The sequence below is a fragment of the Trachypithecus francoisi genome, unplaced genomic scaffold, assembly GCF_009764315.1.
Source record: "Trachypithecus francoisi isolate TF-2019V2 unplaced genomic scaffold, Tfra_2.0 Lachesis_group4, whole genome shotgun sequence".
Lineage (NCBI taxonomy): Eukaryota > Metazoa > Chordata > Mammalia > Primates > Cercopithecidae > Trachypithecus > Trachypithecus francoisi.
Window position 1 is genome coordinate 103,878,218 of NW_022681469.1, and position 26,623 is coordinate 103,904,840.

The window sequence follows — 26,623 nt, forward strand, 5'->3', positions numbered from 1 at the left end:
CCCAGCTACTCGGGACGCTGAGGCAGGAGAATCGCTTGAACCCGGGAGGTGAAGGTCGTAGTGAGCCAAGATTACACCACTGCACTCCAGCCTGGCAACAGACTCAAAGAAAAAAAGAAAGAAAGAAAGAAGAAAAGTGTATGTACATTTCACCATTATTATTAATAGAGAAAATGCCCTCCAAATATAGGTGCAGTAAAGAAGTTTTACAAAGCAAATATGTGCCACAGGCCATGTTGGGCAGGGCAGAGTGCAGACAAGGCTGAGGATGGCATGGCCACGAGCGGCCGCCATAAGCTGGTGTGTGCTGCAGCCCTACAAAGATGGCTCACTGGCCCAGAGACACTCAAGGACAGTGCTAAATAGAGAAGTGAGACACACGCCTATAAATATAGCGTACTATCAGTCATGCAAGGGAAAATCTTTATTTATTCAACAAATACTTCCTCAGGACTGACTCCCTAGGGAACAGACCTGCCCTTGTCTGTCTTTTCTCTGTGACTCATGACGATGGTATAGGGAGATGACACAGCATGTCCTAGAGGGTGGCTGGCTAAGCTCCAGGGCCTGGCTTCGTGAGGCGTAAGTACCAGCTGCTGAGCTCCAGAAGTTGGACATTTCCCATGTACTCCAAACTGGCGGCGCTTCTGAGGACCAAACAGTGACAACCAAGTTCATGTTTTGGTGACTGACAAGAGGGCGTGGGCACAGTTGTAAATCTACTCTGTTGATCGCCAGCTGGGGACGACTTCTCCAGTGAGAGGACAGCTCAGTTGTGCTCAGGAACTTTCTGGTAGCAGAAAGACCTGATTTGGCCTCGGCAGGGGTCGGGCTGGCCCTGGAATTAAAGCCAGGTGAGAAGGAGCATCTTGGACGAGAGTCACCAGACCCCAGAGGGTGAAAGCAAACCCTGGGTGGGCTCCTGATCTAAAGGATGGATTCTGGGGGAGTCCCCAAATAGGTCATGTTCCTTCAGGTAACATGCTTTACATTTCATATCTACTGTGTAAAACAAATTATCCCCAGACTTAGAAGCTTGAACAACAATACTTCTTATCTCACAGCTTCCCGGAGTCAGGAATCTGGGTGTGGCTATTCAGGTTCCTCCAGAACAGGGTGTCTCATGGCGCCTCACGCACAGCACAACCCCAGGTCTGGGTCTACACATCTCCTGCAACATATACTTTACATTCTGCTCTTTTTTTTTTTTTCCATCAAGGCCTTTACATGTCCACATCTAAGCACACACAACAAGTTTCTCAGCTTGCTTTTTAAGTCTAAGTATTCTAGGTAATCCAGTAACTCCTGGTCCTCAACTTCCTAACTCCTGACTAGGAGACCACTCTGGTCTGCCTGTGCTGGTCGCAGGCCAGTGCCTGAGACAAGGCCTGTCCAGCAGGTCAGGTGAGCGGCTGCACATGCCCCCAGCACCCTGTGCAGCATCCTCTCCTATGCCTCCCACTTGCACCCTGCTCCCTGAGTGTAGTCCTTGGCACATCCTTTAATGTCAACAATTCCTTCCAGACCAGAGACACAGGCAGGGGCTGAATGCATGCCAGCCCCTCGCAGGTCCACGGGGTAGAAAAGTGGCCTTGCCCCCAGCCTGCCCTGTCCCAACACCCTGGCTCCTCCTTCCACACATTCCGAGTGTCACCCCGTGGGTGTGAATGTGGGAACGAGACCCAGTGGGGACAAAGCCACTGAAGCAAATTCTGTCCCTTAAACCTGTGGAACCAAAGCAAGGCTGGCAACTCTGACCCTCCCGTGCCTGCTCTGCCCTCCCAGTGGCTCTAGCTCCCTAAGCTGGAACTCAGATACAGCTTCAAAGGGAATCCGGAGGCCACACAGGATGTGGGCTTATCCCTTACTCATGCAGGAGAAGAGCTTCCGCAGTGTGAATAAGACATTTAATCAGCCAGTCCTGCTCAGAGCCCTAGACCCACTCTGCTCTTGCTAACCTGAAGAACAGACACTAGGCTGGGCATGGTGGCACGTGCCTGCAGTCCCATCAACCGGGGAGGCGGAGGTGCAAGGACTGCTTGAGCCCAGGTGGCCAAGGCTGCAGTGAGCCATAATCCAGCCACTGCACTCCAGACTGGAGTGACAGAATGAGACCCTGTCTCTAAAAAAAAAAAAGAATAGACACTGCAACAAGCAAGCACTCTATCTTGTCATAAATTTCACCTGCCAGGAACTCCCTGCTTTGACCTGCTTGCCTTCAGGTCGTTGGCCCTGAGCAGGTGGCCAACGTTCTTTCACCACTTTGTGGTCGCACCTCCATTTCTGTTGCCCTTATCCTTCTTCGCATCCACTGGTAACTGTCTCCTGACTGATTTCCTCACCACCAATACCTGCCTCCTCTCCCCTTTCCCTCATTTAGGAAACACGGTACTTTCCAGTTCCAACATATCATGATTTTCTGTCTCTCACCTACCCAAAACACCATGTCCTCAATTCCACAGTAAAGCTAGAACTAGCTATTCCTCTTAGAACCACAGAACTCAGCTGTCTAGAAGAAAACAATATTGTGGGTCTCTGCAAAACTGCATATATCGAGAAGCTTCAGACTTAGGGAAAACATAAAAATAGCTGATGTTGGAAAGAGTAGGGGTGGGACATTGGGGAGAAGTAAGGAGCCAAAAATTGGTAGGAGATGGCCATGAAGCATATTCTGTCTTCCAGCAAATGGTGAAGCCATTCTGGAAATACACTCATTACCCCACTCAGTCCTGGGGAGTCTAAATTTCTTGGTAATACATCTTCAACTAGAAGCATTTATCAGACATCAAATCCCCTAGACATCTAGCTTGCCTTTCCAGGAAAAAATAAAAAGACAAATATAATTTAACAACAAACTTGTGTAGCAAGAGAGACACTAATGGTGAGAGCTGCACATAGTTGGTGTTAATGGTAAATGTCTTGAAGTCTGGTTATTCTAGTGAAATCAAAATCCTCCTCAATTCAAATACCTCTTAGGCTCTCTTGACTCATCATTAGACTGCCTGAACAGCAGGAAAGTTCAGTCACTCAGAGAACACTTCTTGGGCACATTATTCTGTTGCTGGTATGTGGGACACAGGAGCTGAGGAAGTGAGTATGCCTACGGGGTCAGGTTTGTCTATGCAAAAACAAATGAACAAAAGACTCTGAACGAACAGTTGCCAGCGGCCTATGCAGTGACTACTTCCTTCCACTCACTCAGCACCTTGGGCCACATTTCTGTATTGCAGGGTTGGAATGGGCTTTGTTCAGCCTCAGTGAAGAAGGGACCAAACACATTTGCCCCAGGTTCAGGGAGATCATGAGATTCTCCCATTTTCCCAGTGTCAACACTGGGGATGGTGTGTATACATCAGGCTCATTGCTGGGGAACTCGGCTATCTCACCAAAATATTCCAAATAATTGCTGATATTCTGGATGCTGACTGCTTTACTTAAAGGCATCCACTGTACATACGACAATGCAAATTTGAAACACTGGCTGGTAGCGGCAGAGCTACTGATCCCAAACTCTGGTGGGGCTCTTTGACTGGTTTCAAGGTCAGGGTGCAGAAAGTTCAACTTTAGAGCTCTTTCCCACCAAGAGTTTTCTTTTCTTATTAAATTCAAAAAATGTGTATTGATTAACAACTCAGTGCTAAACCTATGAGAGAACCCAAAGACTTAAAAACCTGGGGTCCTCAGGAGGCTGAGGCGGGGGAATGGCATGAACCCAGGAGGCGGAGCTTGCAGTGAGCCGAGACTGAGCCACTGCACTCCAGCCTGGGCAACAGAGCGAGATTACATCTCAAAACAGAAACAGAAACAAAAACAAAAATAAAACAAAACCACCCTGGGGTCCTGCTCTCCAAGACATGTTAAATGAGATAATATAAAAATTCCCATTTCTGGTACCTGAAAAAGATTTAGGGCTGGAGAGGTCACAACGTTCAGTTTGCTGACCTCATCAATCATCTGTCCCCAAACAGACAGACAGGCAGACAGACCTCTTGGAGAAGTCATCCTCAAAAGTAAGGCTGCAGGGCCAGGGTCGACTTGAGGGCAATGGAATCCAGTGGAAATCAGTGGAAATCGCTTCTCAAGTACACTTGATGTTTGGACACTTTTCAGCTCTTAAAGCTTCTGACGTTGATTGGATGCTGGTATGGCTTTATAAACACTTGTCTTTTTCATATTTTCTTAAGGATTCATGACTCCTCGACCACCTTGTATATTCTAAAATAAATATGCCATAAAATAAATAAAACAATTTTCACTTACTGCATAGTTTCTTCAGACGTTGACCTTGTTTGGGCCAAACTTAGCTATTACTGAACAAAGAGTTATAAGCCATCGTTGCTTAGTGACGTCTTCTATCATCTTCACTGAGGCTGCAATTGGCATTCTGCAGGCTCTTTCCAACAAGACCATTTCTCTGGTACACAACTGAGCAAACACCCTGACTGAGTTAAAATCCACAATCATTTGGGGAGCACTGCTCTGTGCAGAGGAAGCTCAAAACACCTAGGTGACGAAGAGGAGCAAGACCCATCCCTGACCCACAGAACCTGCCTGTAGCCCTGGATCCTGCCGGCGCAGGGCAGGGGTGTGATGAGGTGGACACCAGGTGCTCTGCAGAGCAGTGTTGGGGAAGAGAAGTTCTGCAGAGGGAGAAGGCCCCACATCCCCAGGGCAGGTGAGATGTGAGCTGGGTCTCCTGGGATGAAGGAGACTGGGCTGAAGGAGAGAGTAGGGAGGAGCACTCCAGGAAAGCAGTGAAGTTTGGTGGAGCGCTGGCTGTGGGTGGGAGGCAGGAGAGGAGGCGGGAGTGGGGCCTGAAGGGTAAGGTTACCAGGGGCTGAGAAGCCATTAGACTCTCAGCAACAGCCCTGAGCTCCAGACTGCGCTTTGTTTTTTATCAAGCCCCTGCCCCCCACATCATGTTATATCAGGGAAGCTCAGGGGATCCCTATGTCAAGTGGCAATTCCTCACCCTCCCCTTCTGCTGCATGAGGTCAGATATCAGCTGCCCAATATCCAGCAGCGACTTTTAATATCATGTTTTGTTTCTGAAGGTGGCAGGGACATGTAAGCTTGGGAGTATGTGAAAAGAGCACTGAATCCAGAGTTAGAAAACAGAAACAAAGTTTTCATCAATTATGTAAAGCAGCTCTCTGCCCCTGGGGTTGACAACAAACCTAGCCACAAACAGGGCCTAGTTTTCTCTCAGGATGTCATAGTCTAAGACAAACGAATGCCATGCAAAGGAGAGAAGTCAAGGCAGGGGATGTTGAAAGCAGAAAGGAGGGAGGAGTAACTAACTCCTGTGAAAAGGAGGCATCATCAGATCCGATCCTACTTGGACACTGACAGCTGAGCCTTCACTGCCCCTACTGGGTCAGAAACCAAGCAACACGAATATGGTACCCCATGGGGGGTTGTGAGCCCAGACAGATGGGTGCACCCAGTGGGCTGCACTGCGGAAAAGGAGCCCTGAGCTCAGGGCATATCCAGAGGGAAACATCACCTACTGAAGTGTCCTACTGCAAACACAGCTCTGAGATGCCCAGTTCAGGAGCGGCCAGGCCTTGCTTGGATACCCAGTGTGTGAGTTTCCCGTGGCCACCATAATAAATGACTATAAACCGTGTGGCTCAAAACAGCAGATGTTTATTCTCTTACAATTCTGAGGTCCCAAAGCCTGAAACTGAGGTGTCAGCAGGGTGGTTCCCTCCACTGTCTGCGAGGGAGAATCGGCCAGGCCTCTCTCCTGGCCCCCAGCGGTTTGCTGGCAATCTTTGGCATTCTTTGGTTTGCAGACACTTCACCCGCATCTCTGCCTCCATCTCCAATGACCTTCTTCTCTCCGTCTCTGCGTCTCCCTCTCCTTTCTCTTACAAAGATATCAGTCACTGGGTTTAGGGCCCATCCTAAATCCAGGATGATCTCATCTCCAGGTGTTTTAATTACATTTGTGAAGACCCTTTTTCCAAATAGGGTTGCATTCACAGGTTCTAGAAGTTAGAACTTGGACCTATCTTTTTGGGGGCCACCATTCAACCCACTACCTCCAGGAAAGACTGTAGGAGAACAAGAGACGGGTGGAGGATTGCCACTCCCATTGCTGAGCTTTCTTTCTTTCTTTTTTTTTTTTTTGAGGCAGTGTCTTGCTCTGTCGCCCAGGCTGGAGTGCAGTGGCCGGAACTCAGCTCACTGCAAGCTCCGCCTCCCGGGTTCCCGCCATTCTCCTGCCTCAGCCTCTGGAGTAGCTGGGACTACAGGCATCCGCCACTTCGCCTGGCTAGTTTTTTGTATTTTTTTTTAGTAGAGACGGGGTTTCACCGTGTTAGCCAGGATGGTCTCGATCTCCTGATCTCGTGATCTGCCCGTCTCGGCCTCCCAAAGTGCTGGGATTACAGGCTTGAGCCACCGCGCCCGGCTTGCTGAGCTTTCTTAACAAGAGAACGGTTTTCATGTCAGCCTGAAGCAGTGATCTACATGAGCAAAGACATGGGTCTGGAAAGGGGAAGAGAATGTTTGAGACAAGGTATCATATTTTACCACAAGTGAGGAAGCCTGGAGTAAATGGTGTGAGATAAATCAGCCTGCATGCTTCCTATGTGTCAGCACTGTTCTAGGAGCTGGGACAGTAGCCGTAAAGCAAACAAACACTCCTGCCCTCATGCAGCTTACATTCTTGTCAGGAGAGACAATAGGAAACAATATTAAGAGGTAAATGTTCAAATATATTAGAGGCAGAATCTGGGAGAAATGTATCTAAGGCAGAGAGAATAACCAGGGCAAATGTCTAAGTGGAAACTGTGCTTGCCATGCTGGGCCAGGAGGGAGGCTACTGGGTCTGAAGTCAGAAACCAAGAAGGCTCAGAGACTGAACTCTCCTTGCACGCTGACAAGATGGCCTGCACAGCTCCACATCACATGCACATGTGTACAAAACACCAGACCAAGGCCGGCCGCAGTGACTCACGCCAGTAATTCCAGCACTTCATGAGGCAGGGGCGGGTAGATCATGAGGTCAGGAGTTCGAGACCATCCTGGCCAACATGGTGACACCCCATCTCTACTAAAAATACAAAACTTGGCTGGGCATAGTGGTGCATGCGTTTAATCCCAGCTACTCGAGAGGCTGAGGCAGGAGAATTGCTTGAACCTGGGAGGCGGAGACAGGTTGCAGTGAGCCAAGATTACGCCACTGCACTCCAGCCTGGGCGACAGAGCAAGACTTCATCTTGGGGGAAAAACAAACAAACAAACAAAAAACAGACCTCTGAATCGGAGAAATGGACAATTTATTACTCACAGTGAACACAGCAGCCAGAACAGTATCTTCAGTCACTTTCCTATGCCCCTATTCCCAAGAAGAGGGGATGTGGACCGTGCCACCTGGGCAGGCAGTAGGTTTGCATCCCAGGAGAAGGACCTGAAACTGGAAGACTTGAAGATTTTATCAGGGCTGTGGAGGACCTGCCTTTCCTCTCCTCCAGAGATAAATGACTCATTATCCAGCAACACACAGGTCAGCACCGACCTCACCAGCAGCAGGCTCACAGGAGAGGCAGGGGCATTGGGAGAGTGGGAGGCAGCACAGGGCCAGCTCTTTCAGGAAAACAGAGAAACGGGGCAGTTCTAGAGTGGGAAGTAGGGGCACAGAGAACAGGAAGGAAAGGTGGCCAGCGAAGGTATCACACCAGCTCCCACTGTGGGCACCCAAACCCAAGCCTCCTGGAAAAGTCTAGGAACTGTTAAAAATCCACATCTCAGCATCACCCAGCCAAGGAGTGGGCTGGGGGTATGAACACATCCCCCATCATTCCCTGATTAAAGGCTGCAGGAGTGGAATTCATGCCAAGGCACTTGAGATCGACCAAAGATACAGCCAGGCAGAGGCAGGGGAAGGCCAGCCCTCACCCAGAGAAAGGCAGGACAGGGGTGGACGTGGGACCCACGGCACTGTGGCGGTACACACAGGGACCTGGGCAGGCACAGTGTCAGTCAGAGGTCCAGAGACCTGAAGGTGAGAGGGGCGGGACCCTTGAGGTTCCAGGAAAGAGCATCTTTTATTTTTCCATTTTGCAGTGACTTGGAGATTTGTCCACACCAGTGCACAGAGGCGGTTTATTTATTTATTTATTTATTTTTTAACAGCTGCTTAATGTTTTATCCTAGCAGGAACCCTACTGTGGGCCATTTAAAGTGTTTCAAATCTTACAGGGCTGAGCCTGGTGGCTCACACCTATAATCTCAGCACTTTGGGAGGCTAAGGCAGGAGGATTGCTTTAGCTCAGGAGTTCGAGACTAGCCTGGGCAACATGGCAAACTCATCTCTAAAAAAAAAAAAAAAAAAAAATTAGACCTGTAGTCCCAGCTGCTCGGGAGGCTGTGTGAACAGCAAGGGGTCAGTCTGGTTGGGGGTCTGTTTGGCTGGGGTCTAGATAGGGCCTGAATTGCTGGGGGTCCATCTGTCTGAATAGCTGGAGATATGTACTCATTTGGGGGACTTCTCTGTCAATCTGGAGGATCACATCTGACCAACCAACTGGGGTTCACCCATCAAGATGAGAGTCTGGCCGGCTGGCTGGGATGTCAGGATTCCATGTGGCTGATGTCTGTCTGGCAGTCCATCTGGTTGGTTAGGAGTCTGTCTGGCCAGAAGGCCTTTTCAGCCAGCCAGCCCACCTGGGGGATGGGGGTAGGGTCTGAGAAGTCTGTTCTCCTGAGGATCTGTTTACAGTTCTCCTGTGTGTCTGTTCAGCTGAGGATCTGTTTACATCTGTCTAACTTAGGGGTCCACCTGGCTGTCCAGCTGGCAGAGATGTCTATCTTTTGGGGGCTCTGGTGGTCTCTCCGGCTGGGGGTCCCTTTGTCCACCTGTGGACTGTATCTCTGAAGGTTTGGCTGTCTGTCCAGGTTGGTGATCCATCCGTCTGTCTGCCTATCTGGAGGTCTTTTTATCGGTCTGCCGGGATGGCGAGGGGTCCACCCATTTCTCTGTGTGGTCCCCTGAGTGTTCAAGTGAGGCAGGCTCAGGTGCTGAGGATGGACCAGTGCGTTATGTGGTGAGGACAGCAGTCTCTGGAAGCTCATCTGTCCATTCTCTCCTTCGTAACTCAGGGGCCAGGCCCCTTCCCGATCTTCTTTCTTGAATCTGCTCCGTGTAGCCTCACCAGCCATTATACCAAACCTACCTCCTGCAGCCTCAAGCCTTGAATTCTACAGTCACTGGGGCAAAGCCCCTGCATTTCCCACCCTGAGAAACTTTTATTTTGATTCAGGCGCACTGTTTCCATTCTGCACACTGAGCTCAGCAGCGCCGGGACATCAGCAGTCCGAGCTCACAGGAGGCAACAGGCAGGAGCTGGGGCAGACTCACACCCGGGTCCACTCAGCAGGGGGGTCCCGGGGCCCCTTGGGCCTCCCAATGCGCAGGTTGAAACCTGGGAGAGGAAGGGTGCCGTGGGTCTCAGGAAGAAGCTTCGGTGTGCGGAGGCTGGCAAACACGAAGAAGGCCATCCCCCTGCCTCCAGGACATCCACAAGACTGAGCTCCATGCCCCATCCCTCAACCCCAGACTCCTGGGGTTCACTCAAAGCCGCAAAGTCCCAGCAGCCCAGGCTCTCCCTGACTTACACAGCCCACCGGTCTGAGCTCCACCCGCCACGTCCTCGTAGGCGCCAGATGCGGCAGGACTTTGGTCAGCAGGAACTGAGGGCAGGAGACCCCCCCGCCACGAGTCAGCTCCGGAAGCCCCAGGGAGTCCCAAGACCCCACCCCTGGTGGGGATGCTTCCCCCGAGGCCCGAAGAGGAGGGCCGAGGGCGCCTGGCGGGAGAAGGCGCATACCCCGAACGTGGCCTCGAGCCTTGGGGCGCGGCGGAGACAAGCAAGCTAGTGTCGCCCGGAACTCTGCCCCGGACCCGGACCGGACCCGGACCGCGACCGCCAGGGGGCGCTTCCGGGGCGTGGCCAGGGACGCCGCGACGTCAGCGTCGGGGCGTGGCCAGGTTAGCATGGGGGCTGGGGGTGTTCGCGGCCGCCGGGGCCCTGCGGACCACAGCAGGATGGTTCCCTGAGAAGGAGCAAGCCTCGACTCACCGTGGCCAGGCACCGTGCCCCGCACGTCTTCCGCGTGCGCCCCGGGCCGCTGGGCGCGCCCCGTCTCCTCGCTGTAGAGCGGCACCTCCTCCGCGCTGCACGCCCCTGTCCCGGTCTCAGTGCCCGGCCCGGCGCCCGCTGGAGCCCCGCGCTTCTGCACCACCGCGTAGGTGTCAGCCATGGCGTGGCCCGGGGACCCGTGCACCGAGATGCTCCTGCAGGCAGGGAGGGCCAGGAGGAAGTGAAACGGCGGTGCTGGGCAGGGCGGGAGTGGGAAGGCTGCTCAGGGCGCAAACCACGGGCTTCCTTCCCGTCGAGGCGGTGCGCTAGACGGGAGGGAGGGCTCCCTTGGTGCGGGCCTCGCTTCTGTGTCCCTAGCGCCCTGCACCTTAGGTGGATGAAGGAGGAACGGGGTCGGCCTGAAAGGTAATTGGAGCAGACTGTTGGTTTGAGGGGTGGCATTTCTGTGTCAATGTCTATTGAATACAAGAATGCGGAAGTAGCACAGAGGACAGGCAAGGATGGCCGCGAGGACAAGAGCCTTAAGTCTCCGCTGCCAAGGCGGCTCAATCCCATGCCCGCAGCACTCAACGTGCAGCCTGACAAGAGGGCGGCATCTAGAATTATTTGCTGAATTGTTTTTTGTTGCTTTTTGAGACAGGATCTAGCTCCGTCGCCCAGGCTGGACTGCGGTGGTGCAATCTCCGTTTACTGCAACCTCCACCTTTTGGGACTCTCCTGCCTCAGCCTCCGAAGTAGCTGGGACTATAGGCTCCCTCCCGCCAGCATGCCTGGCTAATTTTTGTGTTTTTAGTAGAGACAGGGTTTCACCATGTTAACCAGGCTGGTCTCTAACTGGCCTCAAGTGATCCATCCTCCTTGGCCTCCCTGAGTGCTGGGATTACAGGCGTGAGCTACCTGAATTAAGGTTTGATTGGAGGATCCAGGAAAGGCCTAACTCAGAAGGCAGGGCAAGCCTTAGAGGCAGAGGCAAGGGGACCACTGTGATGAATGAATCATCTTGGAGTGGGTTCCCAGGGCTCAATTTAAAGAAAGGGCCAGAGAGCACTTGGCGAAGTGAACAAGGAACGGACTGGTGTTCCAAGGATGAGGAAGGGGTTAGCCTGAGAAATTGGGTAGGGAAGAATGTGGGAATAGAGCTGGGTACCTGAGGACTCCTCCTGGTGGGCGGGGTATGGCGAGAAGTGCCTGGGGAGTCCGGAGGAAGAGGGCATCATCGTAGAGTGGGGCACAATTCTGAGGAAAAACAGGAGGGGAGGCTCCTGTGGGAGGAAGCTGGCCAGGCCTCTCACGGGGCTCTGGGAGAAAGCTTAAGACGGGAGAGCCTGATAAGGATGCCCGGAGGAGGGCACAGGTGGATGTCATAGGCAGTGCCTGCTCCCAGGAGTCCCGGGGGCTGGACCCTGCTTGGGGTCCTGGTCTCTGAGGGTGCTGATGGTGGACAGGAGAGTGGGAAAAGTGCCTCTGTACCTCTTTGATGTTCTGGTAGTGGAGGCTGGCATTCTGGATCATGGAGCAGAACATCTGGGCCACCGTGTGGTACAGGAACCTGTACTGCTCCTGTTGGGGTGAGGGACCATCAGGAAGGGAAGGCAGGGAATGACAGTAGCGGGCCACTGTCCCTGAAGATGAGGAGACCCAGCGTTCACCTCTGTCTGCACGGCCGCAGGCCGCTGCTTCCTCATCTCAAGGACCACATCAAAGAGGCTGAAGTCAGGTGGGATCATCTGGGGCAGACGGACAAGGCACTTGAGCAGGACACGAGGTCATGGGCAGCACACTGCACACACAGGATGCCTGCATCGTACCTGGGTCAGGAGCAGCTGCCTCACGTAATCCACAGTGCACAGGACACCTGTTCGCCCACAGCCCGCACTGACAAGAGAATCAGAGCATGCCTGGTCAGGTCCTGACCACAACCCCTTTTAGACAGGGCATTTGGGGATGGGGGTGAGGGTCCTAATGGATCCCTTGCGGAGCCTCTTGATTCCCAGAATCTCCAGATTATATCTGAGCAAGGAAAACCTTTTTAATCACTTACATTTTGTTGAGCAGCAGCTGTGTGCTTATTCCCCAGCTGAGTCTATGCTGAATAAGTGCTCACAATGACAGTCCATGGAGGTGAGCAAGGTTTCTCAAAATAGGCACTCAGACGACAAGACTAGCCCCATGCCCTGCACTCCCCTCCCTGCCCTGTCCCCTCTGCCTCACCAGACCCTCCTGAAGCCCATTTCCAGAACCTGCAGTGGACACAGAGGGGTTCAGGGCCAGATCCCTGGAGGCGACGGGCTTCCTCCACCATGGCAAGCATGTGGTCAGGACTGCTGGGGACCCCACGGTCTGGCCAGGACATATACTGTAGCTGGGACACAGAACGGGACTCCTGAAACACAGAAAAAGATGAGCAAAAGACTAAAAAAAAAAAAAAAAAGCATTAATTGGGTACTTACTATACACCAGGCCCAATTCTAGGCATCTTCCATTTATATCTACCAGAGAATAACTGAGGAGGTGGGTACTAGTATGATGCCCATTTTTACAGGGGAGGAAATCTCTTCCCTTTCAGGAGCCCCTTTGCCTCCTCCTTCCTTGTCACAGTACCTTCTGGAATGTGACCTTGAGGGTCCTCAGCATGATGTCCTCATTCAGCCACTTCTTCTTTATCTGAGTAAGGGGGTTGGGGCAAGTAAGAAGAGGGAGGAGAAGAAAGATCACAGGTACCAAAAGACATTTATAGAAAGCAAAGCATTCCTGATTAAAAAATCAAATACAGAAAACATTTTAAACATTCACATAGGCCGGCCGGGGGCGGTGGCTCACGCCTGTAATCCCAGCACTTTGGGAGGCCCAGGCGGGCGGATCACGAGGTCAGGAGATCGAGACCATCCTGGCTAACACAGTGAAACCCCGTCTCTACTAAAAATACAAAAAAATGAGCCAGGTGTAGTGGCAGGCGCCTGTAGTCCCAGCTTCTCAGGAGGCTGAGGCAGGAGAATGGTGTGAACCCGGGAGGCGGCGGAGCTTGCAGTGAGTGGAGATTGCGCCACTGCAATCCAGCCTGGGTGACAGAGCAAGACTCCGTTTCAAAAAAAAAAAAAACATATAGCCCAAACTTCACCAAAGCTTTCATTAAGGAAACATTTGACACAGGAGAAAAAGAGGAACTATTATAAAAACACAAGCCCTTTTGCAGTGAAAAGAGATTATTTTGTTCTAAACTGAAACTTTTATTGTATTTATTAAGTACTAACGGTATGTATGACTTGAGAGTTCCCCCAGGCTCTTTTGAAATGGTAAGAGAAGTAAGACTTTCAAGAACTTAAGCAGGCACATTTACATGACAGAGATAACTGTGATTGTAGCCAAAATAAAAAAGCAAAGGCTATCCCTATATTAAGTTCTAACTATTTGCAGGCTAACACCAGAGGGTTTCCTGCAGTGTGAGTGGACTGTGGGTTAAGTCATTCATCCTTTTAGGCCCAACCCAAAGCCTTTCCACCCTGGGAATCTTCCTTGAAACCTCCCACAGCTCACCAGAGTGATGCAGAAAAGCCCAGTCTGCACTGGCTCCTGCTCCTGGGCCCAGTACCGCTCACACCTTTTCTGCAAAGGTAAGGGACAAAAGGCAGGGAGTGAGAAGAGGGAGTCAGCTTTAGAACTAGCTCAATCCTGCCGCAAGACACCCCAAGTGCTCGTGGTGTAAGCACAGGCAGCTATACTTACAACCTATAACAGAGGCCAGCCAACAGAGCCATCAGATTAAACACATGCAGACTCAATGGAGGTGTGCTGCTGACCATGCAGGGGAAATACAGTCTAGGATACCCTCCCACTGTTAGTAACTAGAAACTGGACAAAATACATGAGCCGCTATTTTCAGACACTGGTTGGCAGGCGTTGCAGTACTGTGGTCACTGAACAGACCACCCTGGCTTATTGCATGGAAGTGTCACCAGGCTGTAAGACATGCGTCTAATGATCCCACAGAGCTGAGCCAGAGACCATGGCTCAAGGAGGCCAAGGCAGCTAGAATTTGCAGGGCTGAGTCCTGCAAGGAACAGAGCTACGCAAATAAAAGAAAAACTTGCATGGAAGTCCCCTCCTTGATTGTTTGGTTGAATAATCTGAATATATACAGCATGAAACCCTATTAGGCCAGGCAAGAATAACTTCCCATGAAAGAATAGCGGGGATCTGTACGATGAACATTTCCTTGAGCTCACTATGAGAAAGAATTCACATTCCCTCTAGCTAGAGTGTAGAGGCATTATCAACTATAAGGGGCATTTAGTGGGGAACCTAGAATGACCACACATTAGAAGTATGGCTAAATTAATTCTAGAACAGAGGCTACTTGATCAGCCATCCAAAAGTTCCTGAAAAGGCAAAACACTCTAAAGAAAACAATCCAACACTTACCTGTGCAAAATTCAAAATATCAAGCATCCAATAAAATTGTACTGGATATACAAAGAAGCAGGAAATTGTGACCCATAACCAGGAGAAAAATCAGTCAGTAGGAAAGGGCCCAGAAATGACAGTTCAGGAAAGAAGCGAAAACTCTTAAAAGAGCTAGTACAAATATACTCAAAGATGAAAAGGAAAACATGAACATGCTGCAGAGTGGAATGAAAGATAGAAAAAATACCTGAATGGAATTTATAAAGAAGAAGAATAAGATGTATGAAATGAAAAATCCACCAATAGCAGAGTAGACACTAGAAGAAAAGATCAATAGACATAAAAACATAGCCATATAAATAATTCAAAATGAAATGAAAAAAATGAAGAGAATCAGTTCTCTGTAGAAATATACCAGACAGTCTAGTGTATGTGCACATGGAGTCCAGAAGGAAAGGAGAAAGGGGGGATAACAGAAATTTATGTGAAGAAATAATAGGTGAAAATTTTCCCAAATTCGATGAAACTATGAATCCACAAATTCAAGAAAGTCAATGAATCAGAGGGAGAATAAACCTAAAGAAAGTCACACCAAGGCAGATCATGATCAAATTACTGAAAAAGATTTTTTTTTTTTTTAGACACTTACTCTGTCACCCAGGCTTGGAGTGCAGTGGTGCAATCTTGGCTCACTGCAACCTCCATCTCCTGGGTTCAAGGGATTCTCCTGCCTCAGGCTCCTGAGTTGCTGGGATTACAGACACACACCACCACACCCAACTTTTTAAAAATATTTTTAGTAGAGACAGGATTTCATCAGGTTGACTAGGCTGGTCTCAGCTCCTGATGTCAAGTGATCCACCCGCCTTGGCCTCCTAAAGTGCTGGGATTACAGGCATGAGCCACTGCACCCAGCCCCAGAAGAGAAAATCATAAAAGCATTATGCACAAAAAGGCACATCACATACTGAGGAACAAAGTTAAGAATTATAGCAACATTTTGTCAGAAACTGCAAGTCAATGGTATAATATCCTAAAAATGCTAAAAACCTTTTCAGACAAAAGCTGAGGGAATTCATCACAAATTTGCACTCTGAGAAATATTAGCGTACGCTCTTCAGATGCTTATAGACAGTGGCTGCTGCCTGTAATCCCAGCTATTTGAGAGGCTAAGGCAGGAGGATTGCTTACGGCCACTTCAACACCAGCCTGAGCAACACAGCCTGTATCTTAAAAAAAAAATAAATTAAATTAAATTAGCTAGGTGTGTTGGCAACATAACTAGCCTGTATCTAAAAAAAAAAAAATTTTTTTTTTAATTAGCTGAGTATGGTGGCACACCTGTACTCTCAACTACTTGGCAGGCTGAGGTGGGAAGATGGCTTAAGCCCAGGAGTTTGAGGCTGCAGTGAGTAGTGACTGCACACTGCATTCCAGCCTGTGTGACAGAGTGAGACCCTAACTCTTAAATAAATAGGATAAGTAAGCTCTGCATACAAAAGGAACATGATACAAATGGAAATACAGATCCACACAAAGTAGCAGAGTAGGGAGAAAAGTAAGTGACTAAATGTAAAAGACATTTCTCTCATTTTAAACATCTTTGAAAAAATAACCTAGTGAATTTTATCAAAGAGGAATTAATACCAGCCCTTCACAAACTCTTGCAAAAAACTGAGAGGAACCATTTCCCAACATATTGTGTGAGGCAAGTATTACCCTGCCACCAAAACCAAAGACATCACAAGAAAACTACTAACCAATATCTCACAAACACAGAAACAAAAATTCTCAATGAAATACTAGCAAAGTGTTAAACACCATGACTAAGTGGGGTTAATCCCAGGAATGTAAGATTGGTTCAACGTATGAAAGTCAATGTCATACACCATATTAGTAGAATACAAAGCAAATGATCATCTGAATGGATGTGAAGAACAAAATTTGACAAAACCCAACGGTCTTTTATAATGAAGTTCATTAGAAATTCAGTGCTCAGGATTTTTATTGGGGCACCTTCTGCACAGCATGTAGGCACACTCTGCCTAGGCTGTACCAAAATGTCAGACTATCAGCAGGAGAACAGGTGTTCTGCATAAAGCATATTGTTTGTATTAACAGTTTAGGCATAGTGAGCACAGTTATCAGAAAGCTAGGTTTCTAGAGGCCACCCAAGAGTCTACAGGAAGGCCTTTCAAAGCATAAACAGTTATGCTTGCTATGTTTAACTCTTCTGCATGGCAAGGGACCTACCCAAAATAGCCAAAACAATCTTGAAAAAAGAACAAATTTGGAAGACTCATTCTTCCTGATTTCAGAATTTCTACAAAGGTATAATAATCAAAACCATGTTATACTGGCACAAAGATAAACACATCAATCAACTTAATAAAATTGAGAGTTTAGAAATAAACCCTTATATTTATGGCCAATTAATTTTCAACACAGGGGCCAAGACCATTCAATGGGCAAAGCATATAGTCTTTTCAACAAATGGTTCTGGAACAACTGGATAGTCACATGCAAAAGAGTGAATGTGGACCCCTATCTCACATCACATAGAAAAGTTCACCCAAAGTAAATCTGAGACCTAAATGTAAGCAAGAAAACTGCAACACACTTAGAAGGAAAAACAGGAGTAAGTCTTTATAACCTCTGATTAGGCGATGGCTTCTTAGATACACCAAAAGCACAGCAACACAATAGATTGGAATTAAAATTTCACAAAATGTTTGTGCTTCAAAACACATCATCAAGAAAGTGAAATGACAACCCACAGAATGGGAAAGACATTTTAAATCATGTACTGATAAGGGGCTTATACCCAGAATAACTCTTACAACTCAATAATAAAAGACAACCTCAAATAACCCAATTCTAAAGTGAATAAATGACCTGAATAGACATCTGTCCAGAGAAGATATACAGATGGATGGATAAGCACATGAAGACCAAAACCACCATGAGGTACCACTTCCCACTCATTAGGGTGACATGCATGTCATTGTCATATGCCACACGATGTTGTGGTTAACAACAGATCACTTATACGATGGTGGTGCCATAGATTATAATAGAGCATATGTAGAAACCTGACACATGGGACTTGATTTTGACATTGCATATTAAGTTGGGGAAATGACTGATACTCAGTAATGGTGCTGGGACATTTGGTTTTCCATATGAAAAAATACATACAAATAAAAATGTATATACCATCTATGTTTGTGTAAGTATACTCTATGATGTTCCCAAAGAGAAGATAGTCTAACAATGCAGACCATATCCCTGTCATTAAACTACACATGTCCCTCCCTCTCTCTCTCTCCGTTGATGGGAACGTGAAATGGTACAGCCACTGTGGAAAACAAAATGTTAAACATAGAGTTATCACATGATCCAGCAATTCCACTCTTGGTGTATACCCAAGGAACTGAAAACAGGGATTCAAACAGATACTTGTATATCAATTTTTTTTTTTTTTTTTTTGAGATGGAGTCTCGCTCTGTCTCCCAGGCTGGAGTGCAGTGGTGCAATCTCGGCTCACTGCAAGCTCCATCTCATGGGTTCATGCCATTCTCCTGCCTCAGCCTCCCGAGTAGCTGGAACTACAGGTGCCTGCCACCACACCCGGCTAAGTTTTTGTATTTTTAGTAGAGATGGGGTTTCACCATGTTAGCCAGGCTGGTCTCCACCTCCTGATCTTGTTATCCACTCGCCTCCGCCTCCCAAAGTGCTGGGATTACAGGCATGAGCCACCGTGCCTGGCCTGTATACCAATGTTTGTAGCAGCATTATTTACAATAGCCAAAAGGTACAAACAACCCAGATGTCCAACAGGTGAATGGATAAACAAAATGTGATATATACATACAATGAAATATTATTTGGCCTTGAAAATTGTGAAATTCTGATACACACTGCAACATGGATGAACCTTGAAAAAGGGACAAGTATTGTATATTAGTGTATTCCTGATTCCACTTGCACAAGGTACCCAGAATGGGCAAATTGATAGGGACAGAAAGGAGAATAGAGGCTACCTGGAAATGGGGGAATGGGGAGTTATTGTTTAATGAGTACAGAATTTCTGTTTGGGATGATGAACATGTTCTGAAAATAGACAGTAGGAATGGTTACATCCATTGTGAATGTACCTAATTCAATGGAATTGTACACTTGAAATTGTTTAAATGGCAAAATTATTTTTAACATTGCTCACTGAGCACCTATAAAATGTCAAATTTTATGTTATGTATATTCTACCACGTCATTTAAAGAAAGACACAACGGCATACCGCTTCACATCCCCTAGGATGGCTGTAAAAACAGAAAGACAGTAACAAGCATCGGGGAGAAGAAATGGGGGCCCTCAAACATTGCCGTGGAAATGTCAAATGATGCTGCCACTGTGGAAAACAGTTTGGCAGTTCCTCAACATGTTAAAAATAGAGTTTCCATCTGGCCCAGCAATTCCAGCAATACCCAAGAGACATGAAAACACACATCTACACAGAGACTTGTATATCAGTGTTGATAGCAGCACTGTTCATAATAGCCAAAAAATAGAAAGAACCCAAATTCTATCAACTGGTAAGTAAAATGTGATAGAGCCATTCAGTGGAATAGTCTTCAGCAAAACAAAACAAAAACAACGAAAAAAAACATGCTAGGCAAAAAAAGGCTACATATTATATGATTGCTTTTATATGAAATATCCAAAGTAAGCCAATCTATAAAGACAAAAATAGATTAGGGATTGTCTAGGGCTGTAATGGTTGGTGGGAAATGGGGAGTGACTGCTAATAGATATAGGATTTTTCTTTTTTCTTATTTATTTATCTATTATTATTATTTTTTTTAGAAACAAGAGTCTTGCTCTGTCGCCAGGCTGCAGTGCAGTAGGGGGATCTTGGCTCACTGTGACCTCCAACTCCCTGGTTCAAGCTATTCTCCTGCCTCAGCCTCCTGAGTCGCTGGGATTACAGGCACATGCCACCACACCCAGCTAATCTTTGCATTTTTAGTAGAGACAGGGTTTCACTCTGTTGGCCAGGATGGTCTTGATCTCCTGACCTTGTGGTCCACCGGCCTCAGCCTCCCAAAGTGCTGGGATTACAGGCGTGAACCACCATGCCTGGACTGGATTTTTTTATGGAATGATGAAAATGTTCAAAAACTTACTGTGGTAATAGTTGCATAACTCAGGAATATAGAAAAATGATGGAATTGTACACTTTAAATGACTGAATTGTATATCAATCAATAAAGATGTTTAAAAAGGATATTCTAAAGCAAATATAATAGCAGTGTACTTTGGAGTATATTTTATATATAGAACTAAAATATATAGTAACAATAGCACAAAGTATGGAAAGGGGTAATTGAAATATACTACAGTAAAGTTCTGACATTTTACATGAAATGTATAATATTATTTGACTATAGACTATAAGTTAAAGATACATATTGTAAACCCTAAAGCCACCACTAAATATTTAAAATAAAGATGTATAGCTAATAAGGGAATAATTACTATGCAATAGATTAATTAAAAATTCTCACTCTGAAAGACAGAATAAAAGAACAAACAGAGCAAATAGAAAACAAATAGCCAGAAAGGTAGGTCTAAACCCAACATTATTGATAATTACATTAAAGGCTAAATATTCCAATTAAAGGCAGAGACTGTCAGATTAGATTTAAAAGTAAGTCTTGGCTAGATGCAGTGGCTCATGCCTGTAATCTTAGCACTTTGGGAAGCTGAGGTGGAAGGACAGCTTGAGGCCAGGAGTTCGAGACCAGCCTGGATTATACAGTGAGACTTAATCTCTACAAGAAATAAAAAACAATTAATCAGGCATGGTGGTATATGCCTGTAGTCCCAACTCCTTAGGGAGGCTGAGCTAGGAAGATCACTTGAGCCCAGGAGATTGAGGTTACAGTGAACTGTGATTGCAACACTCCATTCACCTCTTAAAAAAAAAAGTCCCTACAATACACCACCTACAAGAAACACACTAAAAATTAAAGATGAACATAGATATAAAGTAAAAGAATGGGAAAAGACATATGCAAACTCTAAAGAAATTTAAGGTAGGGGGCGGTGGCTCATGCCCTGTAATCTCAGGACTTTGGGAGGCTGAGGCGGGTGGATCACCTGAGGTCAGGTGTTTGAGACGAGCCTGGCCAACATGGTGAAACCCCATCTCTACTAAAAATACAAAAATTAGCTGGGCGTGGTGGCAGGCACCTGCAATCCCAGCTACTTGGGAGGGTGAGGCAGAAGAATCGCTTGAACCTGGGAGGCAGAGGTTGCAGTGAGCCAAGATCATGCCATTGCACTCTAGCCTGGGCACCAAGTGGGAAACTACATCTCAAAAAAAAAAAAAAAGAAAAGAAAAGAAAGAATTTAAATGGCTACATTAATATCAAAGTACACTTCAGAAAAAAATATTAACAGAAATAAAGAGAGTCATTACATATTAGAAAAGGGATCCAATCATTAGGAAGACATAATCCTAAATGTATATGTACTCAATCATAAAGTTTCAAAACATGAAAAGTAAAACTGAAAGAATATTACAGTAGATTTCAACATTCCTCTTTCAGCAAATAATAGGACAAGCAGACAAAAAAAATTGTCAGAAATAAGACTTGAATAGTGCTGTTGACAAACTTGACCTAATTGATATTTATTGAACAGTTGGTAATTTCAACACTCTTCTCTAAGCAATCGATACATTTAGAGAAAATAAATCAGTAAAGATATAAAATACACAGTAAAGATATAAAAGTGTCTTTCAAAAAAGTCTGTCAATTGACCTAATTGGTATTTACGGGACACTCCAGCCAACCACAGCAGAATACATGTTGTTTTCAAGTACACTTGAAATTGTTGGGCGTGGTAGCATGTGCCTGTATTCCTAGCTACTCAGGAGTCTGGGGCAGGAGAACTGCTTGAACGTGGCAGGCAGAGGTTGCAGTGAGCTAAGACTGCACCACTGCACTCCAGTCTGGGCAACAGAGCAAGACTCTGTCTCAAAAAAAAAAAAAAAAAATCAATAGAGAAAATGAATACAAATCAAAGCATTTTCTTTGAAAAAATCTCTAGTCCAAAGATTGGCTGACACTTTTATAAAGGGTCAGATAAATACTTTAGAATTTACAGGCCATATAATTTATTCACCTTGCAACTACTCAACTCTGCCAATGTAGCATAAAAGCAGGCATAGACAATACGTAAATAAATGAGTGTGGCTGTGTTCTAATACATTGTTTACAAAAAACAGGTAGGAGCATGAAAAAAGAGATAGCAAGATAGAGAGATGAAACAGAAAGACAGAGAGAGAGAACACAAATTACCAAAATCAGGAATGAGAAAGAGACATCACCCCAGGGAACCACCACCCCATCCATGGAGCAGGCAAGAATGTAGAAACCACATGAAGCTATGTGCCTTCAGCCTTCATTGTTGACATGCATTTATTCATTTAGTAACTAATTTATGTTAACAGGCAAAACAAAAATCCCTGGACTTAAGGATCTTACCTTCTAAATCAAGGAGATTAAGAATAAACAATGTTCATAATACATTTGTAGATTATCCAGTGTGTTAGGAGTTTGCAAGAGCTGTGAAGAAAAAAGGAAAAGTAGGACAAAGGAGGGAGAGTGGAAGTTCTGAGAGTTTAAAATGGTGTGAAGAGCCACCCAGGAAGGTCTCATTGAGGAGTTAACATTTGAGCAAAGACCTGAAGGAGGTGATAGAGCAAGCCATGGGGAAGGATGTCCTAGGCTGAAGGAATAGCCAAGGCACAGGCCCTGAGGCACAGCCATCCCTGGAACATGTGGGGAACAGCAGAGACCAGAGTTGTTAGAGTGGAGTGAATAAGGGGGAGAGAGGTGGAAAGAGAGATCAGAGCCTTCAGGGGAAGAAGTCAGAATAGGGCCTTATGGTCTAAGGTGTGAAATGGCTGGGAAGCCCAGCAGGAGAGGGGTTGCCAACACTGGGGGATGAATAACAGATGAACAGAAACTTAGAGGAACAATGGGGCTTCCCACAGAGCCACAGTAAGGTCACTCCAAGAGCTGGACCCTCGCGTCCTGGGGTCAAGGAGGAGCCAGCAAGATCCCTCCTCCCTCCTCCTTGCATGAGGACATGAAACCTGGGGGCAGAGGACACCTACCTGCCCGTTCTCTATCTCTCGGCAGGCCATCAGGATCACCTAGACAAGGTGGGTCAGGGGAGAGGAAGGCGATTTGGGTGAGAGGGCCAGGGAAATGCCGAGGGGGTACTTAGATGTTGACCCCACCATTGTGCCCTGCCCCCAAGTGCTGACCTTGACCCCAAACTCCCAGACCAGTCTCCAGAAGTCTAGCAGGGTGTGAGGCAAGGGTCCTTGAGTGGCAATGTAGGCCAGGCTTCCATCCACGCCCTGGTGAAGGCCGAATTCACTACTGAGATTCTGCTGCCCACCCCCGGCCACTCCCAGTCCACCTCCTTCCATGACCCCAACCCTCACCCGGATGAAGTTGCCATTAATGTAGTCGCTGTGTCCCTCTTCCTGGAGCAGGGAGAGGATTACTCGTGTGTGATCATCTGTCAGCAGATAAGGTGAGAAACGTGGAGTTTGGGGAGGATAGGGTGACCGAGGGTCTGACAGCCCCCTGGCTGAAAGCCAGCAGGGGACCACACACCTGCAGAGATCCCACCGAGGTGCCCTGGTGGGCTGCTGAGCAGTGCAGAGGGTGAGGCTCTGGGAGGAGAGCGCAGTGGGTGACTCCAGTGCACACTGATGCCTGGACAGTGACGGTGCGTGCGCGGCTGCACCGGCTCCCTACCGAAGCCCCGACTTACATGGCAGCACGTCTTTGTAGCGGTTCTTCCTCACGTTCTCTGGCCGACTGCCGGCCTTGGTGGAGCACATGCCATCAGCCTTCCAGGCGGCCGAGCGGGCCTGGATGTCCTGGTAGAGCATCATGAGTGGGCCGGGGAGGGGAGGAGACAGGAGAGGAGCCAGGTCAGAGTCCCCGGCCACCTAGGCACGCTCAGCATACAAAGCCAGTGGCCTGGGGAGGTGAGTGCAGACCCCGATGGCACCGGGCCTACCTAATAATAATGATACAGAAATAGCGACCAGAGCACCTTCTCTGTGCCAGTCTCTGTGCTAAGGGCATGTAATAATCACAGGTTCCTACCACGTGGGTACTATTATTGAGGCCCCCATTGTGCAGGCCGGGAAGTTTATGCACCACGTGGTTCAGCGACTTGTGGAAGTTCCCAACCAGGAAGTCACATGGTGAGGGTTGAACTCAGACCTCTCGGCACCCCCCCCACCCCCGCATACTCAATCTGTAACACTGTCCTGTAAGCAATAACTGCGATGAAATATATTAAGGGTTATATAACTAAACATAAGAGAACGTACAATGCATAGGCATTATAATGGATAACATATTATGTACAAGATACCATAGGCACTGTGTTACCGGGAGATTATAATAATAATTAGTGAATCGTGTATTACCATCATCGTCAGGTATTCATAATCTCAATGATAATAAGTAACACCCATGCCACTTAGAATAGTGGCTGTGTGCCAGCCACTATTCTAAGTGCTTTACTTGGTCCATTGGGTCATTGAAGCCCTCATGATGCCCTTGTGTAGTGGGAGCACCTAGAAGAGCCCAGTGATTCCTGCACATGCGGGAGGCAGGCTTGGGGAGCAGGGGTGCCCTCACCACCCAGCCTTCGGCATGTGAGGCCCTGGGCGCTGTGCACGGTTCAGAACCCACCCAGTCGCCTGATGTCATATATCACATGGGTATTATGTTCACGTTTGTTACACACATTCTTATATTGTGTAATTATGTATTTTACATTTATTATGCATTTCTTAGTTTCTTATATACAATGTTTCTACATGTGTGTAAATTACTTAGATTGATAATTATCTGTTACATATTGTATATTTACTTACGAAGTTATCAAGTAACTTTGGTCATTTTATAAATTATAATCTTTGTTATATTCATTGGTTGTATTGTTTTATGCAGTTATACAATGTTTATTGTATAAACGGTCATTTATACTATTTTTATGTATTTGTCATTTATTGCTAAACTTGATATGCATCACCATATATCAGTTTACACATTTGTAAGGTATGTTTCTATGTCTGGTATGTAAGCTATTACACTTTAAACAGGTCATTGACTGTAGTGTGCAGTGCCTAGCATGCTGCGTGAGCCTTCCTAACGCTGGGCTTGCACTACCCGTATTGTAACGTTTAGATTTTTTGTTTGGTTTGGTTTGGTTTGAGATGGGGTCTCCCTCTGTCGCCCAGGCTGGAGTGCCGTGGCACCATCTCAGCTGTGCAGGGGGCACCATCTCAGCTCACTGCAACCTCTGCCTCCCAGGTTCAAGCGAGTCCCCTGTCTGCTCCCTAGTAGCTGGGATTACAGGCGCGTGCCCACGCAAAGTTGATTTTTGTATTTTTAGTAGAGAAGGAGTTTCGCTGTGTTGCCCAGGCTGGTCTTGAACTCCTGAGCTCAAGCGATCCTCCCGCCTCGGCCTCCCAAAGTGCTGGGATTACAGGCGTGAGCCACTGCACCTGGCCCACGTTTAGAATCTTTACAGGCAGTGACGAATGCCCCTGCGAAGTGCGCGCCCACTATGTGCTAAGCGCTTTTCACCTGCACCATTTAATCCTTTGGTCATTCATGTCCCCATTTCACCAAGGGAGAAGCCGAGGTCAGAGGGGCCAGGTAGACCGCCGGGACCACACGCGGATTCGGGCCCCCTCACACCCTCACCACGCCACGGCCTCCGCGTTCCTCTTCGCCCTGCTGCAGCCCCTTCCTTGCTGTGGTCACAGGGGACAGTCAGGTCGCCAGGAGCGGCGGGGCCGGGGCTGTCCAGCGTAGCAGGACCCCCCTCCCCTGCGGCGCCCGCCCCGCCCGCCCCGCCCGCAGCCAGGTTGTTCCGGGAGCGCGACGCGGACCCCGGTGTGCACGGTCCGTCCAGGCCTGGCCGCGCTCCGGGGCCGGTGGGCAGAGGGTGAAGACGGAGGCAGCAAGAGCGAAGAGAAGTGCCGGGGAGAGGCACACGGAGAGATGCCCCGAGGCGGGGAGACACCCGGGACACCGAGATAGAAAGGCAGAGCCCGCCCGCCGGGGGCGAAGGACCGAAGTCCGCGGGGCCAGGGCCGGGGCGCGCCACTCACGCTGAACTCGCCGGCGAGGACGGGCCCCTCCCGGCCGCCCCGCGCTTCCAGCCGCTCCAGGAAGCTCCGCGCGGCGTCCAGACTGCGGCTCATGGCGCCGCGGGCCAGCGAGGTCCAGCGAGGTCCAGCGAGGTCCAGCCCGGCCGCCGCGCTCCGCGCTGCGAGTGTGGACCCCGCGGGAGGCGGAGGCGGGAGACGGAGCCCCCGCCCGGGCCTGGGCAGCCAATGGAAGTGCGTAGCGGCGGGCAGGGCGCCCCAGCCACGGTGTTCAGAGCCCCACCCCGGGCGCTCGGCCTTCACGCCCATCCGCAGAAAGTGTGCGGAGTTGGAGGGGAGCCGCCCGGCCAGCTTCCGGGATCACCGAGGGGAGGCTGGAGAGAAGGGACTGGCACCTGGGTCTCTTCAAGGACAGGCCTAGGTTAGCCCCCTTCTCGCCCAGTGTGAAGAATTAAGAGGGGGTGTCAGTGGAAGGGGCGTCAGTAGACACTGGCTGGAGGTCGTTGAGGAGTTGAAAGGTAGCATTGGGGCCTGGATGTGTGTCTGAGTCTTTGAAGGGTCAACAGGGGCAGGATGTCAGGTGGTGAATTGAATTCACTAGGCGCCATCCGAGTATTGAAGGCACACTTTCCTAAAGGCCCCGGTAGGAAGTGGTTTTGGCTTTGCTATCTCTGCCCCAGCTGCTTAACTCAGCTGTGGCAGCGTGAAAGCAGACAATCTACAGTGTGGCTGTGTCCCAGTGAAACTATTTATGAACAAAGAAATTAGAATTTCGTGTAATTTTCATGTGTCATGAATTATTCTAGTGTGTGTGTGTGGCCTACAAGCTGTGGTTTGCTGACCTTGGCTTAAGTGATGGAGGGATCAAAGTGCCTCTGTGGGATCAGC

General features: G+C 48.2%; 1 protein-coding gene and 1 long non-coding RNA gene across 16 annotated transcripts; both read right to left on the bottom strand.

The window, feature by feature from the left end:
• Positions 1-5,630: 5,630 nt before the first annotated feature.
• LOC117072069 lies at positions 5,631-7,091 on the bottom strand. The gene is made up of 2 exons (XR_004432701.1): positions 6,397-7,091; positions 5,631-6,116 (listed from the first exon to the last, which is right to left on the bottom strand). It is a non-coding gene; the product is annotated as an uncharacterized LOC117072069 (long non-coding RNA).
• Positions 7,092-8,740: 1,649 nt separating this feature from the next.
• PTPN18 (protein tyrosine phosphatase non-receptor type 18) lies at positions 8,741-25,961 on the bottom strand. Of its 15 annotated transcripts, none has more exons than XM_033191960.1 (16): positions 25,215-25,901; positions 23,766-23,878; positions 23,371-23,479; positions 23,036-23,112; positions 22,853-22,948; positions 22,700-22,738; positions 13,647-13,715; positions 12,714-12,776; positions 12,353-12,495; positions 11,921-11,987; positions 11,762-11,839; positions 11,583-11,672; positions 11,260-11,348; positions 10,092-10,306; positions 9,628-9,702; positions 8,741-9,434 (listed from the first exon to the last, which is right to left on the bottom strand). In XM_033191960.1, the coding sequence occupies exons 3-16, from the start codon at positions 23,438-23,440 to the stop codon at positions 9,367-9,369; spliced, it is 1,239 nt and encodes a 412-aa protein (XP_033047851.1). In that variant the 5' UTR covers positions 23,441-23,479; positions 23,766-23,878; positions 25,215-25,901; the 3' UTR covers positions 8,741-9,366. The 15 variants fall into 15 exon arrangements, with proteins under 15 accessions (XP_033047851.1, XP_033047850.1, XP_033047852.1 ...); XM_033191959.1 differs by having other exon boundaries at positions 23,766-23,891; XM_033191961.1 differs by having other exon boundaries at positions 23,766-23,891; positions 25,739-25,898.
• Between the last annotated feature and the right edge of the window lie 662 nt (positions 25,962-26,623).

Coding starts and splice junctions, on each gene's coding strand:
- PTPN18 (XM_033191947.1), bottom strand. CDS start 25,831: ATGAGCCGCAGTCTGGACGCCGCGCGGAGCTTCCTGGAGCGGCTGGAA. Junction 22,739..22,852: donor TCTGGGAGTTTGGGGTCAAG/GTCAGCACTTGG, acceptor CACCTTGTCTAG/GTGATCCTGATGGCCTGCCG. Junction 11,673..11,761: donor CTGCGGCCGTGCAGACAGAG/GTGAACGCTGGG, acceptor TCACCCCAACAG/GAGCAGTACAGGTTCCTGTA.